Source organism: Sinocyclocheilus grahami, unplaced genomic scaffold, assembly GCF_001515645.1.
Source record: "Sinocyclocheilus grahami isolate Dianchi unplaced genomic scaffold, SAMN03320097.WGS_v1.1 scaffold339.1, whole genome shotgun sequence".
Taxonomy (NCBI): domain Eukaryota; kingdom Metazoa; phylum Chordata; class Actinopteri; order Cypriniformes; family Cyprinidae; genus Sinocyclocheilus; species Sinocyclocheilus grahami.
In genome coordinates this window covers 165,855-181,351 of record NW_015505518.1, presented here as the reverse complement: position 1 = coordinate 181,351, position 15,497 = coordinate 165,855, and the positions used below count along the sequence as shown (strand labels likewise).

Here is a 15,497-nt window from a genome sequence, read left to right as displayed (position 1 = left end):
TCTTTTGCACACAAAGTATTCTCGTAGCTTCGTAATATTACGGTTGAACCTCTGATGTCACATGGATTATTTTACAGATCTCCTTGCTACGTTTCTGGACGTTGATCGTGGTAGTACCCTTGCTGTCTAGTGTGGGTCAGAGAGCTGTCAGATTGCATCAAATATATCTTAATTTGTGTTCCGTAGATGAACAGAGGTCTTATGGGTTTGGAACGACACGAGGGTGAGTAATTAATGACAATTTTCATTTTTGGGTGAACTAAACCTTTAAGGGATTAAATGGACAGGACAAACCACATTACTACTTAGATTTCAAAAGAGAACCATGCGTGAATGCAGCTTAAATAGATCTCCCGCTGTCTATGATGTCATAGTAAAAAACAACAGTAAAGATGAAGAAAAATCATTAAGTAGATCAAGAATCATTCTTGAATCGGATCGTGAGGTGATTAAAGATGCCCACCCCTAGTGAACACACACCCGGAACACGCTGCTGTGGTGCCTGGGGAGCAGACGGGGGATTGGTGCCTTGCTCAAGGGTCTCACCTCAGTTGTGGTATTGAGGGTGGAAGAGAGCACTGGTTATTCACTCCCCCCACCTACAATCCCTTCTGGTACTGAGACTCAATTAAATTAATTCTGATCATTCAAGTATCTAGTGGCCACCCATGTTCTTTTAAATTTCAATCCGTATTAAAGAGCAAACATACATATTGATCCAGATGGAAAATCACTTCATGCTGTCTTGGATTCATTGTATTGTCGTGATTAACATTTTATTTTAGTAGTAAAATGTATTAGTATTTAATTTTTTTTCATCTTTCCTTAGTCCAGCATGAGTGCATTCCACAAGCCATCCTGGGTATGGACATCCTGTGCCAGGCAAAGTCTGGTATGGGAAAAACCGCCGTGTTTGTGCTTGCCACACTCCAACAGATCGAGCCAGTGGACGGGCAGGTGTGTATTCATTGAACTAGATCTTGCAAACACAAAGCATTATGGTTTACCTTCCTATATAAGTCAACATATATAATAGTCAAGGAATGCTGGGGCATGTTGGCATGAGCTTTGTTAGCTTGTACAATAACGATCAAAGGTTTTGATGTAATTACAGTAAATTACAAGCATGTACAGTACAATTACAGAAAGTAATTGTGAAAAATTATTACAATATAAGAGTCGATATATATTTTTAAAATGTGTGATTTATTCCTGTCTTCAGTGTTGCATGATCCTTCAGAAATCATCCCATTAGGCTGATTTGGTGCTTAGTTTTTATTGGTAATAGTTATTATTGGTTATCATTATTAATTATGATTATAGTTTTCTTATGGTTTTTGCTGCTGAATATTGTTTTCAGGAATGCTACTCAATGTGTCCATGCTCTGCTGAATAAAAGTGTTAATTTCTTTTTTTTAGAAAATATATAATCCAAATAGTATATTCATAACCCAAACGCTTGAATGATAGTGTATAATCGTTTCCACAAAAATGTTAAGCTTCAACAACTCATTCATCATTGATAAGAAATGTTACTTGAGCATCAAATCGGCATATCAGAATGATTTCTGAAAGATTATGTGACACTAAAGACTGGAGTAATGATGCTGCAAATTCAGTCATGACAGGAATAAATTACATTTTAAAATATATTGAATTAGAAAATAGTTGTTTTAAATGCAGCCTGGCTGAACATAAGATTTTTGAAAGTCTCTTAATTCCTCTTAATTAAACTTGAATTGAATTAGAAAATAGTTGTTTTAAATGCAGCCTGGCTGAACATAAGGTTTTTGAAAGTCTCTTAATTCCTCTTAATTAAACATTCGACCAGTAAAACCTAAAACGGTTTAGGCTGTTCTAATGTTGTTTCAAACACTTCTTGACACAGATCTCAGAAAATGGTTAAGTTCAGCATTAAATCTTCACACTTGCAGGAACTTGAATAACCAGCAATAGACTATTAAGTCCAAATTACAGTGGTTTCGTGTCTGGTGCAGACTTTTACTTTGGATAGAGACTAGTATTAACTCTTGAGGTAGTTATGGATGTTAAGTCAACACACAGTTTCACCCATTTTGTCATTTTCTTCTCTACAGGTTTCTGTGTTGGTTATGTGCCACACACGTGAACTGGCCTTCCAGATCAGTAAAGAGTATGAGCGCTTCTCCAAGTACATGTCCAACGTTAAGTGTGCGGTCTTCTTCGGTGGGTTGTCCATAAAGAAGGATGAGGAAGTGCTGAAAAAGAACTGCCCGCACATTGTGGTGGGAACACCAGGGAGGATCCTTGCCCTCATTCGCAACAAGACCTTGAACCTCAAAAATGTCAAACATTTTGTGTTGGATGAATGTGACAAGATGCTGGAGCAGCTGGGTGGGTTTCATTTTGATATGCATGGAGCTGGATGTTTTTCCATTCACCAGAGGTCTAATTGTGTGTGATTGCATATTAGATATGAGACGGGATGTCCAGGATATCTTCAGACTGACTCCTCATGAGAAGCAGTGCATGATGTTCAGTGCCACGTTAAGCAAAGAGATCAGACCAGTCTGTCGCAAATTCATGCAAGATGTGAGTCATTCTTTGTGTCATTTTATGTACCCACTTCACTCAAACTGTGAATGGTATTCTGAATTGTAAAGTCTCTTCTTTTCTCTCAGCCGATGGAGGTGTTTGTTGATGACGAGACTAAGCTTACCCTGCATGGTCTTCAGCAATACTACGTCAAACTGAAGGACAGCGAAAAGAACCGCAAACTGTTTGACCTGCTTGACGTTCTTGAGTTCAACCAGGTAATTGTAATTTCAGCACATTTTCACAGTCATTGACCTTGAATGTGACCACTGTCAAACATTTTGTGTTGGATGAATGTGACAAGATGCTGGAGCAGCTGGGTGGGTTTCATTTTGATATGCATGGAGCTGGATGTTTTTCCATTCACCAGAGGTCTAATTGTGTGTGATTGCATATTAGATATGAGACGGGATGTCCAGGATATCTTCAGACTGACTCCTCATGAGAAGCAGTGCATGATGTTCAGTGCCACGTTAAGCAAAGAGATCAGACCGGTCTGTCGCAAATTCATGCAAGATGTGAGTCATTCTTTGTGTCATTTTATGTACCCACTTCACTCAAAAACTGTGAATGGTATTCTGAATTGTAAAGTCTCTTTTTTTCTCTCAGCCGATGGAGGTGTTTGTTGATGACGAGACTAAGCTTACCCTGCATGGTCTTCAGCAATACTACGTCAAACTGAAGGACAGCGAAAAGAACCGCAAACTGTTTGACCTGCTTGACGTTCTTGAGTTCAACCAGGTAATTGTCATTTCAGCACATTTTCACAGTCACTGACCTTGAATGTGACCACTTGTCAACTCAACGGTTTGTTTGGATTATTTATAGGTGGTGATATTTGTCAAGTCAGTTCCGCGATGCGTGGCTCTCTCTCAGCTGCTGGTTGAACAGAATTTTCCTGCCATTGCGATCCACAGGGGAATGGCTCAGGAAGAAAGGTGAGACATTTGTTGATCCAGTGATCTTGGAATGGTTTGGGAAGAAATACAAATGCTGAAGACGTTTCTCCTTCTCTTTCACGCAGATTGTCCCGGTATCAACAGTTTAAAGATTTTCAACGGCGGATCCTGGTGGCTACTAATCTGTTTGGTCGTGGGATGGATATTGAGCGTGTTAATATCGTTTTCAACTATGACATGCCTGAAGATTCAGACACGTACTTACACAGGGTATTTATGCATGATGTGCTGTGGCATTTATCAGACTGAGAGATGTAATAGTAACTACCCAACCCCAAAATTCAAACTAGGGCTAGGGTCGGAAAAATGCACAACTTAAGATTGTTAAACTCTGTTTTCTTCCTTCCTTTCAGGTTGCTCGTGCTGGTAGGTTTGGCACAAAAGGATTGGCCGTCACCTTTGTATCAGATGAGACGGATGCAAAGATCCTGAATGATGTGCAGGACCGTTTTGAAGTCAATGTCGCTGAGTTGCCTGAGGAAATCGACATCTCCACCTACAGTAAGAAATTTATCAGCACAAGAAATATGCATTGAAATTCTATGTTGATCCTTTTAAGTTGAAGATAAGGGAGTATCTGCTGATGCAGATAGCAATCCTGTACTTTTTTTTTACCACACATTGCTTCATTAGAAATAAAAAGGAAACAAAAAATTGACTAAAATATTTTATATGCACATGAAACTTAACTGTAATTCCAGTGAAAATCTGAAATCTAAACGAATCAAAATCTGAAATGTAAAAGTGAATGTGAGTAGACTTAACTGCATATGTTAAAATCTTAATTAAAAAAATTGACTACAAATTGCTGTGTCACAAGACTGTCAGTGTCAATCTTAAATTCAAGATTGTTCTATATAATAATAATAATGAACTACAGTCATCCTCAAATACAGTAATCTTGAACAAAAAACACTTTATATACAAATTATGCATAGTAATGGAAACATTGAAACATGTTGGAGAGAGAGTTTTATCCAGACGGATGCAACACATCAGCATTTAAATGCTGTTGAATTGCTTCAGGAGACTTGCACTTTAGTGCACAAAAATGTTTGTTTTTGTATGCCTGATACTGAGACTCATCCCTAGTTTAGGAAGACTCAGGTTTGATAAAAAAAATTTTTTTATACTATAAATGTATAATTGCAGCTTCCCTCCTAATGTTTCTCTCTCTTTCTTTTTCTCTAGTTGAGCAGTCCAGATGAGCTAGATGTGTGAAGAAGTTGTGGTGGCTGTTGTCCAGCTCTCCCTATCTGTGTCGTTTCTGTGACCGCGGGAAGAGAGAACCACCCAGTTTTATTTTCATATGGTCATGCCCAAAAAGCCTCTTCTCCATTTGTGTACTTTATTTTATTGTTCCAGGGGATCGGTGGGGAATACTTTTATACTTCTGTTAATTGTGGTTGTTTGTTGGTTTGAGAATTAAAAACGTTTTATACTACATAAGTTATCTGTGCTTACTTATTCTACAGTATTTTTGAAGTGATTTATAGGTGGTGTCATTTTTCAGTGATAAAATGATTTCTTCTATTCCAGTTTAACGTACAGACTGCTACCTTTGTGTGGACTGTCATAATTTTAAGAAAAGAACAAAAAAAATGATAAAATCTAATCCAACCTGCCTAGAAGTTTAGATAATCAATAGATTTAGAGATATAGATTTTACATACTGAATTTATAAACCTGTCAAATGTTTATTTATTGTCTGGCGCACTCTATTGGTCAACTACTTTAAAGCTTGCTTTCGTTTCACACTTTTAGTTTTGTAGTTGTATCAATTCTGTGAGTATAGTTTAACATGGTTTGTCCAATTATTATTATTTTTTTTTTTCTGTAAACCTCCTTTTCTCACACCAAAAATGTGCCAATCTAGCTGTGAAAAATATCAATATATTTGAAAATGGCAAAACCATGTACCTAAGAATTCAAAAATATTTAACGGGGACTATTTTCTATCTTTCAAAGACTTTATATGCTCATCACTAGATGGCGCCAATTGCCCATTCTGCCCTGCTTTTAAAGAAAGCGGGATAGGCTGTGTTCCGATTGGCAGGGTCCCTACCTAGTGTTCTCTGCTCTCTACTCCTTGAGGATGGAATCTGTTGAGATTCACTTCGCTTAACAAAAACCATTCATTCAATACTCGCTGCAATGTTATCAAATGGGAGTTGTGCATATTTTAAAGGAATGGGTAACCCAAAAATGTAAATTTGCTGAAAATGTACTCATTGGCCAAGTTGTAGATGAGTTTGTTTCTTAATTGGAACAGTTTTTAAGAAATCTAGCATTACATTACTTGCTCACCAATGGATCCTCTGCAGTGAATGGGTGCCGTCAGAAAGAGTCCAAACAGCTACGGTCCATCTGTTAACATCTTGTGAAGTGAGAAGCTGTGTGTTTGTAAGAAACGAAGCCATTATTATTTTCACTTTAAAACACAAGTATAATAAAATATCCAAAATACAAGGACATAATTCATAATAATGCTTCCACCAGTGGAAAGTCCATGTTCTCACATGAAAATCCACAGACATATTTAAAAATGTTTTGGTCAGTATTTGCCTGCCAACGGTGCTAGATTTGTGCATGTTTCTCTCCTGATTCAGATGGCTTTTTCACCAGAGAAAACAATATTATGAATGGTAGAGTCATATTTTAGCTTATTAGGTGCACACTTCATATAGCCCTTGCAATGTCATTCTACCTAGAGGCCAAAATCTGATGCAAGGGGCATGAAAATAATATATCAGTAGGCCTACTATATACAAAGTATATTCAAGTGGTGTATATTCAGAAATATTTGTTGTATAAAAACCCTATATATAGCGAAAACTGTTTTGCATCAAAACATATGCTTTTCATTTTCATACTATTTAAACCTAAAATGAGAGAGAAATGCCTCTTTTAACCAGTCTGTCAACGCTTGACAAAAGCAGGGGCAGCAAAGATAGGCTAATAGCAAAATAATAGAACCCCCTTGAAATAAGGCATGTTTTAGTGGGATAAACGATATGCCATCAGTATTGAGTGATGAGTATTTGTGTTAGAATTTAAAACACTGAGAAGAACATTTCTCAATGCTAGACATTTGTTGCGCTCTATCGGAGGACCTTTACTGGCTTTTAGAGATGTATGTGAGATTTTTCTGTATCCACCAGTAGTAAAGTACATACCATAAAAATGCACTGTGATCCCCCTGTGCATGAAAGCAACAAACGTAGTATTCAAGGGTCAGGACAGGTAAAAACTAATGTCCAGAAATAAAGTGCCAGATAACAAATAAATAAAATTGAAGTGGTTGTTTAGCAGCTCATGTCTATTAGCTCTGAGGCCAAAATAAAATATGTTTTAGTTCATCTGTGCTAAATTGTACATTTAAAATATGCCGTTTTAATATGCCGTTAAAATATTGCTGAATCATTTTCAGTCACAAGCATATCCAGTTTTTGCCAAATTACATCCTCCATTAAAATATGTATTTCCCTCTAAAACCCCCTACTTCTGACCAGTAATAGTAAGTAACACGGTTGATGGCTGTGACAAAGAACTAAAGGATAATGACTAATAAACAACGTCATGTGCCGCCCTAAATGCATGTTTCAAAAGCAAACAGGTCAACACAGGAAAAAACAAAACAAAAAAACTGCACTCGTCATGTGATTTCTTCAGGTTTTTACAGTATACTTAAATTTTTTGAGACAGCATGTCCCTCTTACAGAACAAACAGTATAGAGATCTTGTTCATTTACTGTGTTAACAAGTATTTTCAAGGTGATGTTATTAGATGTATTAGTATGCTTTCTGTATATTTTGCATTGTTTATTGTTAACTAGGCCACTCCAACATGCAATTCTTCCCTCTACATCAGGGGTGTCAAACTCAAGGGTCGGAACCCTGCAGAGTTTAGATGCAACCCAAATTATACACACCTGATCCAGTTAATCAAGTCCGTCAGGCTTATTTGAAAACTAGAGCTGCATCCGAAAGCCTAGGCAGTTGACTTGCTGCCTCTCTGCCTTATCAGGCAATGACTTTGCAGGCAGCGTTTTTGCAAGGAGGCACCTCGTGAAACTGATTTCAGACAGTCTTCTGAGGCAGCATAATGGTTTAATGATCTACAACAAAATAGAACGAGTTTTGTTGATAACTTAACAAATATTTAATTACTATAATACTGGTTATTTCTCGCTAGAAATAACATCAAAAGTGCAACTGGATCAGGTGTGTATAAAAGTTAGTCAGAAATATACATTTACACACAAACTGACCACCAAACACAACTTTCAGATGCCATCTTTATTTTTTATCCCAACCATCACAGAATGGGACGCACAGGATTGTGGGATATCAAAGGCAGTGAAGGATACATCTATGCTGCCTTCAAAATTCGATCAGAAGAAGGTACCTCCGGAGACCGGAAGTAAAGCAGAATTTGGATTGGGACATGCCTTGATGCCTTCCTGCCTTGGAATGCTGCCTCCGAAGGCAGCATTTTAGAGCTTTCGGACGCAGCATAGGAATTGAGTTTGACACCCCTGCTCTACATGGATTAAAAAAGTTTACTGTACTCTAAACTTCCTTTTAGGCATGCACAATAATCATAGTACAAAAGAGTATTTAAAAGTCAGTATTAGTATTTAGTCAGCCACCAATTGTGCAAGTTCTCCCACTTAAAAAGATGAGAGAGGCCTGTAATTTTCATCATAGGTATACCTCAACTATGAGAGACAAAATGTAGTATTTGTAGTATTAAATAAGTATTTGGTCAATAACAAACTTTTATCTCAATACTTTGTTATATACCCTTTTGTTGGCAATGACAGAGGTCAAATGTTTTCTGTAAGTCTTCACAAGGTTTTCACACACTGTTGCTGGTATTTTGGCCCATTCCTCCATGCAGATCTCCTCTAGAGCAGTAATGTTTTGGGGCTGTCGCTGGGCAACACGGATTTTCAACTCCCTCCAAAGATTTTCTATGGGGTTGAGATCTGGAGACTGGTTAGGCCACTCCAGGACCTTGAAATGGTTCTTACGAAGCCACTCCTTCGTTGCCTGGGCGGTGTGTTTGGGATCATTGTCATGCTGCATTGTCACCCAGCCACGTTTCATCTTCAATGCCCTTGCTGATGGAAGGAGGTTTTCACTCAAAATCTCACGATACATGGCCCCATTCATTCTTTCGTTTACACGGATCAGTCGTCCTGGTCCCTTTGCAGAAAAACAGCCCCAAAGCATGATGTTTCCACCCCCATGCTTCACAGTAGGTATGGTGTTCTTTGGATGCAACTCAGCATTCTTTCTCCTCCAAACACGACAAGTTGAGTTTTTACCAAAAAGTTCTATTTTGGTTTCATCTGACCATATGACATTCTCCCAATCCTCTTCTGGATCATCCAAATGCTCTCTAGTGAATACACTCTATTCGTCAAGGATAACACAATAAAGTTTAAAACAAAACTTATTTCCATTGTGGTCCTTGATGTAAAGTACAATCTTCACTCCCGGTAACAGGTACACTGGCACTGCATTATAAATACAAAAATTACAATAAAATTCCACATTTACAAAAATGTACAGTCACAAATAACTACGTATGTAATACAAATTCATCAACAAAACAACCTACTTAAGAACCAACTTTTAGCTTTTAAACTAAAACTAATCATATTTGAAATACCTTTAATGTCCAGAGGTAACTTATTCCACAAAAGTGCCCCAGAATATCTAAAAGACCTATGACCATAAATAGTTTTAAAACGACATAATGTAATATCCATGAGACTTTGCCTAGTTTTATAACAATGTTGCTCATTTACCCTAGGAAAAAATACATTAAAGTATGAAGGAGCTCTGTTATTGATAATCTTATGTATCATTTTTAATTTAATATGTTCTAGTCTGCTTTCTATAGGTAACTAATCAAGACACTTAAAATGGGAAAACGCCACATGTGTAAAACGATTAAACCCTGAAACTAACCTTATCAATTTATTCTGAGATTTTTGTAACTTATCCAACCAACCACGAGACAAATCAGACATCCAAGAAATACATGCATATTCGAAATGACATGACACTAAACATGATGCAAGTAATTTTATATTCTGTTTATCAAGAAAACTAACATGTCTGGCAAGACATTTTGTCCTAGCATTAAGCTTACCCAGAACTTTCATAGCCATACTTACACCACTTAAATCATTGTCAAGGACACATCCAAGATAATTAACAGAAGTTATATTTGATATTAAACAATCCCCCACCTTAACAGACATCTTAGAAACCTTATTCAAATTATTTTTAGACCCAAATAATATGGATTCCGTTTTACCTAAATGCAACATCAGTTTGTTTTCAGAGAGCCAGTCTCTTACCTTACAAAGCTCCTTACCTAAATGCACTTTGTATCCTACCAACATCATTATCTGAAATTAATAAAGCAGAATCATCAGCATATAAAAACAAACTACAATTACAAACTGCTTGCATGTTATTAATATATAATAGATACAAAAGAGGGCCTAAATCACTTCCCTGAGGGACTCCATTTTCAACAAAAGTTTCCTCAGAAAGAACCCCATCAATTTCTACTCTCTGAACTCTCCCAGTTAAATAAGAATTCAACAAGGCTATCACTTTACTTGAAAAACCCATGACACTTAACTTGTCTAAAAGTATTGAATGTTTTACAGTGTCAAACGCTTTCTGGAGATCTAAAAGTACCATACCACACATTTTATCTTCATCAATCTGCCTCCTTATAAAATCTGTAAAATAAAGTAAAGAAGTATCAGTTGAATAAGATTTCCTAAAACCTGACTGAAAATCATAAATTAAACTACTCTTACTTAAATACCCATACATCTGTTTATACACAATTCTTTCTAAAAATTTTGAGGTCACATTAAGAATGGAGATTGGACGATGGTTTCCAGGATTGTATCTGTTACCTTTTTTGAATAACGGAATAATTTTAGCTAACTTCATATCAGATGGAAATATACAATTTTCCAAGGAAAGATTAACAATAAATGTAATAGATGGAGCTATAATATCTGCAGCATCTCTTAAGAATCTAGCTGGAATATTGTCCAGCCCAAGTTGACTTGGACACTTGAAGCTGTTGAAACAGCTTGAAGCTGTTTTCTAGATCAGTTCACCATGCTTTTCTTAGATAACTCAGAGCTGCTTACAATGCGAAACCTTAGATTTCAAGGAAAATGATGTAGGATTTTTTTGCTCAGATATGTTAAAGAATGTACCTCTCCCATACAAAGTTGAGGAAATGCAAGCAGGAAGAAATACTTTGTTTTTCCCAGAACGATTGATGGTTTCAATGAGTTGTCTCATAAACAAACGTTGTCGTAGTTTGTTTATTTCAGTGACTGCTTGGCAACATAACTTCCCCATTGGAAATGATGGAGTAAAAGTCATTATCAAACATAAAGTAATTCTTCGTCAAAACAAACATAATCATCTCAGTGATCAATTCGACAGGTTTATAGGAATAATCCGAATTTATGAAAAAAGTGATAGCTTCCTCCTTATGAGGGATAGATGTATGTAAAGAGGAGGTGTCTAGAGTTACCAACCAATCCTTTTCTTCAATTTGTATTGATTGTCTTTTAATCAACAATTCTTATCACTCAACATTTCCTTCACTTTTATCCTATATATTTATTTATCCTTTATCACTATACCCCCTCCTTTAGCTGCTTTTTGAACAACGATAGAATAATTTTTAAGTGAGTTCCTGTGAATGCCAATCATAGATTTTTACTAATATTGTTCCTAATCTGTATTATTATCTCGATTCAATAATTCCTCCACTTCGTAATCAACCAATCTACAAAAAGTATTCACAGAGGAATGAGAAGTTAAAGGAGTAAATGTACTTTTTGGTTTAACAACCCTGGAGAGAGTCTCAGTTTGGGCCGAAAATGATGGTCCAAAAAAATATTATAATTTAATATGTAGATTTTGGTTATGAAATACATAAAATTAAAGAGACCAAATGTATTGCTCTCATTTAAAGTTGAATAACATTTCACAGTTTACAGAATATTGTAAATATGTATATTATTGTCACAGTGTGCCTACGGTGAGGAGCGAGGAACGAGGAATGAGGAGAACGCAGGAGAATCACAACCAACAGTCTTTAATGACATCAAGGGAAACACACGTATAGGAGACGGGATCGACATTCAAGACAGCACGCCAGACACTAGGAAACACAGGGTTAAACAAAGAAGGAAACTAATGTGACACACCTGGGATAAATGGAACTAAACGGGGAACACCTGGAACAAATTATATTAATAAGGACAGGAACGGAAAGGACCAAATAAGGGCATAGGAGGAACACGGGGGAAAACCAGGACATGGAGCACGTGTGGAACAAAACACAAGAGACAGAAACAGAGTCTGACAAATTATATGTGCTGTTATGTTACTTGTGTAAGCTTTTGTGGTTCTGTGGTTCTGTATGTAAACCAGTTGATCCTTGGTGGAGTAGTGCTTTTGAAATCTAGACATTTTTGTCATGCATGATGTGCAATGTATCAATGAGTCTTTCTGTGCATATCATGCAGTTATGTTATGGGACTGTAGCGGTGAAAGCGTGTGTTTTTGCTATTTCTGTCCTTACAATTGTAATAGACTTTTGTAATGAGTGATCTCATTGTTAACAATAGAGGGCCAAAACAGAGCAGTGTGATTTCAGTAATAATCATCCTACAAACTTCTGTAACATTTTATTTTGATAGTCCACTTTAGGCATTCTACTAACTACAAGTAACATTACAACTACAAGTCAACTATCAGTTATTAGAATAATATAGTAGACTGTCTGCTTAATATCTGCTAACACCTTATTTTGATGGTTCCCTAATGCAAGTACGTGTCAATTTTACTAACCCTAACCCTAATCTAACACTCTGAGAGTTAGTTGACATGTAGTTGCAAATTATTTAGTTGACATGTTGATGCAAAGTTACTTACTTAATAGAATGTCTTAAGTGGACTACTGAAGTAAAGAGTAATATTAAAGCTAAAAAATTAGTATATCTTAACCCATTAACGATCTTAAGATGGTTTTATAATCAATACCATATAAATGCTTCAAGCTCTGCAATTTTTTCTATGACAGTTTTGTAGATTAAGTATCTTACAGCACTGGAGATGTTTTTGGTGTTTGTTTACGATGGTCTTTTGAGAGGCTCCTTTTGTTTTCTAGTTAATTTCTTAGTGGCTGTGATCAGAGACTTCCTTACAGGGCAAGAGGACGTGTCTGCAATGATTGTACACACAGATGAGGAGGCCTGTGAGGCCGGTCTAGTGTTGGTGGTTTTATCAGGTTCAGTGGTATCTTGGCACACTATGATCTCTGATAACTTGTCAACATACAATCTTTCGACATGGCTTACATTTTTGTGGCTTGTGTTTGTTCCTTGGTTTACGCAAGCTGTAAAACTTGACATGCAAGTTGAGGTTTTGAGTGCAAGATTCCTACAAGACATGTCATGTTTCTGTCTGGATTGCAGATTTTGGAAAGCTTCCTAATGGTCTAGTGACGTTAATGCAGAGAAGACAAATAGTTTGAAGTTTATTTACTTTTCTGCTTAGCAATACTGAGACTGAATTATAGCAGAAAGTACATTGAGATAAAACCGCAAGGAAAAAACATAAAATACAAAGATACCAGAGACATATAAAAACTAAATTTTCAAAACAAATTCAATAATACTACTAAAAAAAAAAGATATACATTTGCACATACTTAAGCAAAATATACATCTATTAACACACGCAAATAAACATAAAAAGTTTTAAAACGTTCAAGTACAACTGCAAAAAGAACCCTAAGCATCCACATTACATTCATTGAACAGTCTAACATCAAATGGGATGGTAGAGCAAGCATAACGTTTTGTCCTTGCTTTGAATAATGTCAAATTGCTTTGCTTCCTAAGAAGCCGACCAGTTTTTCTACCCCTGGTTGGTGGAAAAAGATCATGAAGAGGATGATCATTCTGGGTCATCTCTTGTATTAATTTGATGGTGGCTCGCTCTCTCCGACCTTGTAAATCAGGTAGATGTATTGATGTGTTGGTAAATCTCTCAATGATTCGTTGTGTTCTCTTTTGCATGCTTTCCAGCAAAGCTGCTTGCTTTTTTTGTGCAACCAACTAACAGCACATTTGCATACTCCAGACAGGTTCTGATCAAGGAGCAATACGCACTGACTAAATCATCAGCAGAAGCTCCATGTTTTGCAAAAACTGTCAAAAAGTGAAGACGTTGAGATGCCTTTTTTACACACTCGGCATGTGATAATTTCCGTTTAATTGACTGTCAAGATGATACCCTAGGTATTTTGACTGTAATACCACAGGAACCTCCTGTCCTCCCAGTATGAGTGGTGGTGGTTGTATTGATTTTTTTGCAAAACATATCCTTATTTCGACAGATTTGTTTCCATTTAAGAACATGTTGTTATTTTGTGCCCAAGTTTCCAAAGCAAGTGCCTCCATTTCCATATTTTTGTCTGTTTCTATGTCTTTTAACTTTACAGCTCGTGATATACCAATATCATCTGCATAAACTGTGTCCAGTGTATCACCAAAAATGACTTTGCGGGTTGACATATGAAGTAAAAACAGGCATGGGGACACAACTCTACCTTGGGGAACCTCCGATGTCACAACTTTCCATTCACTGCTTTTACCATTTGCAGCCACCCTTTGTCGTCTTCCTGTTGTGTAGCTAAACAACCAAGCCAACAACTGTGGAGGTTAAGTGTTGTTAAATGCTGAAAAAGCCTTGCATGGCAAACTCGATCAAATGCTTTTGACATATCTGCCAATAACACACGGACCATAGTTGGTTGTTGAGAGTCTGTCTCCGTTAGCCATGTATGTATATTCTTGACCAAAGCATTCGTTGTGCTGTGTTTAGGCAGATAAGCATACTGATTGTTGCATTCTTTCAGAACTGTTGGCATAAGTTTCTTCGAGACAAACCTCTCTTACATTTTATGCAAGAAGTTAAGGAAATTGGTCTCCAGTCAGATTTTTAATTTGGTCGGGCAACCTTTGGGACTGGGCATATATTAGCTTCTTTCCATGCATTTGGTAGAATACCCACTTGATATGAGGTATTGATAAAACCTCATATAAGAAAAAATAGGAAACAAGGTACTACTTGCCAACATTTCGGTGTAAGCCGAGTACAATGATTACCTTTTTTTTCCAGAATCGGGAATCTTGCCTTCCTTCTTCCTTTAAATGTAAGGAAGATGTGTTTCAACTGAGTAGGAAAATAATGTCTTACATAATGAGATTTATTTCCACTCATAAGATGATATGTTACAACAGTTTTAATGAAGTTGCTGAATAAATAACAGTAAAAGTACTGTAGTGTTTGAGGTATAGTGGGTATATGTAGATGTAGGTAATGATCTGAATATGTTCAGGGTGCAAATATACTACAGTAATATTTTTATTGTTTTTGAAAGAATCCCTTATGCTCCCTTAAGGTTAGATTTATTTGATCAAAAATAAAGCAAAATCTATAATATTGTGAAATATTATTACAAGTTTTCTATTTGAATATATTTCAGAACATAACTTTATTCCTGTGATGTCATTACTCCAGTCTTCATTGTCACATGAACCATTCTGGAAAAAACACCAATTATGATCAATTTAGAAAATATTTGATCTGCCTAGTTTTTTGTAGAAACCATGCTACTTTTTTAGTTCAAACGAACAGCATTTGTGATAGACATCTTATCTAACAAAGTAAAAAAAAAAAATCTGTCACTTTTGATTGATTTAATTCATAAACGTAAAGTATAAATTTCTTTAAGGAAAGGAAATATTACTGACCCTAAAACGTTGATATTGGTAGTATATATATATATATATATATATATATATATATATATATATATATATATAT

At 36.3% G+C, this 15,497-nt stretch overlaps 1 protein-coding gene across 1 annotated transcript in view; it reads left to right on the top strand.

The window, feature by feature from the left end:
* The window catches only part of ddx39aa (DEAD (Asp-Glu-Ala-Asp) box polypeptide 39Aa), a 10,430-nt gene extending 5,461 nt beyond the window's left edge, over positions 1–4,969 (top strand). Inside the window, exons 3-10 of the mRNA XM_016295680.1 lie at positions 830–957; positions 2,097–2,373; positions 2,453–2,571; positions 2,661–2,792; positions 3,403–3,512; positions 3,599–3,743; positions 3,887–4,034; positions 4,725–4,969. Of these exons, the coding sequence (XP_016151166.1) occupies positions 830–957; positions 2,097–2,373; positions 2,453–2,571; positions 2,661–2,792; positions 3,403–3,512; positions 3,599–3,743; positions 3,887–4,034; positions 4,725–4,741 (1,076 nt within the window). The 3' untranslated portion in view covers positions 4,742–4,969. The remainder of the gene's footprint in view (positions 1–829; positions 958–2,096; positions 2,374–2,452; positions 2,572–2,660; positions 2,793–3,402; positions 3,513–3,598; positions 3,744–3,886; positions 4,035–4,724) is intronic.
* Positions 4,970–15,497: the final 10,528 nt, after the last annotated feature.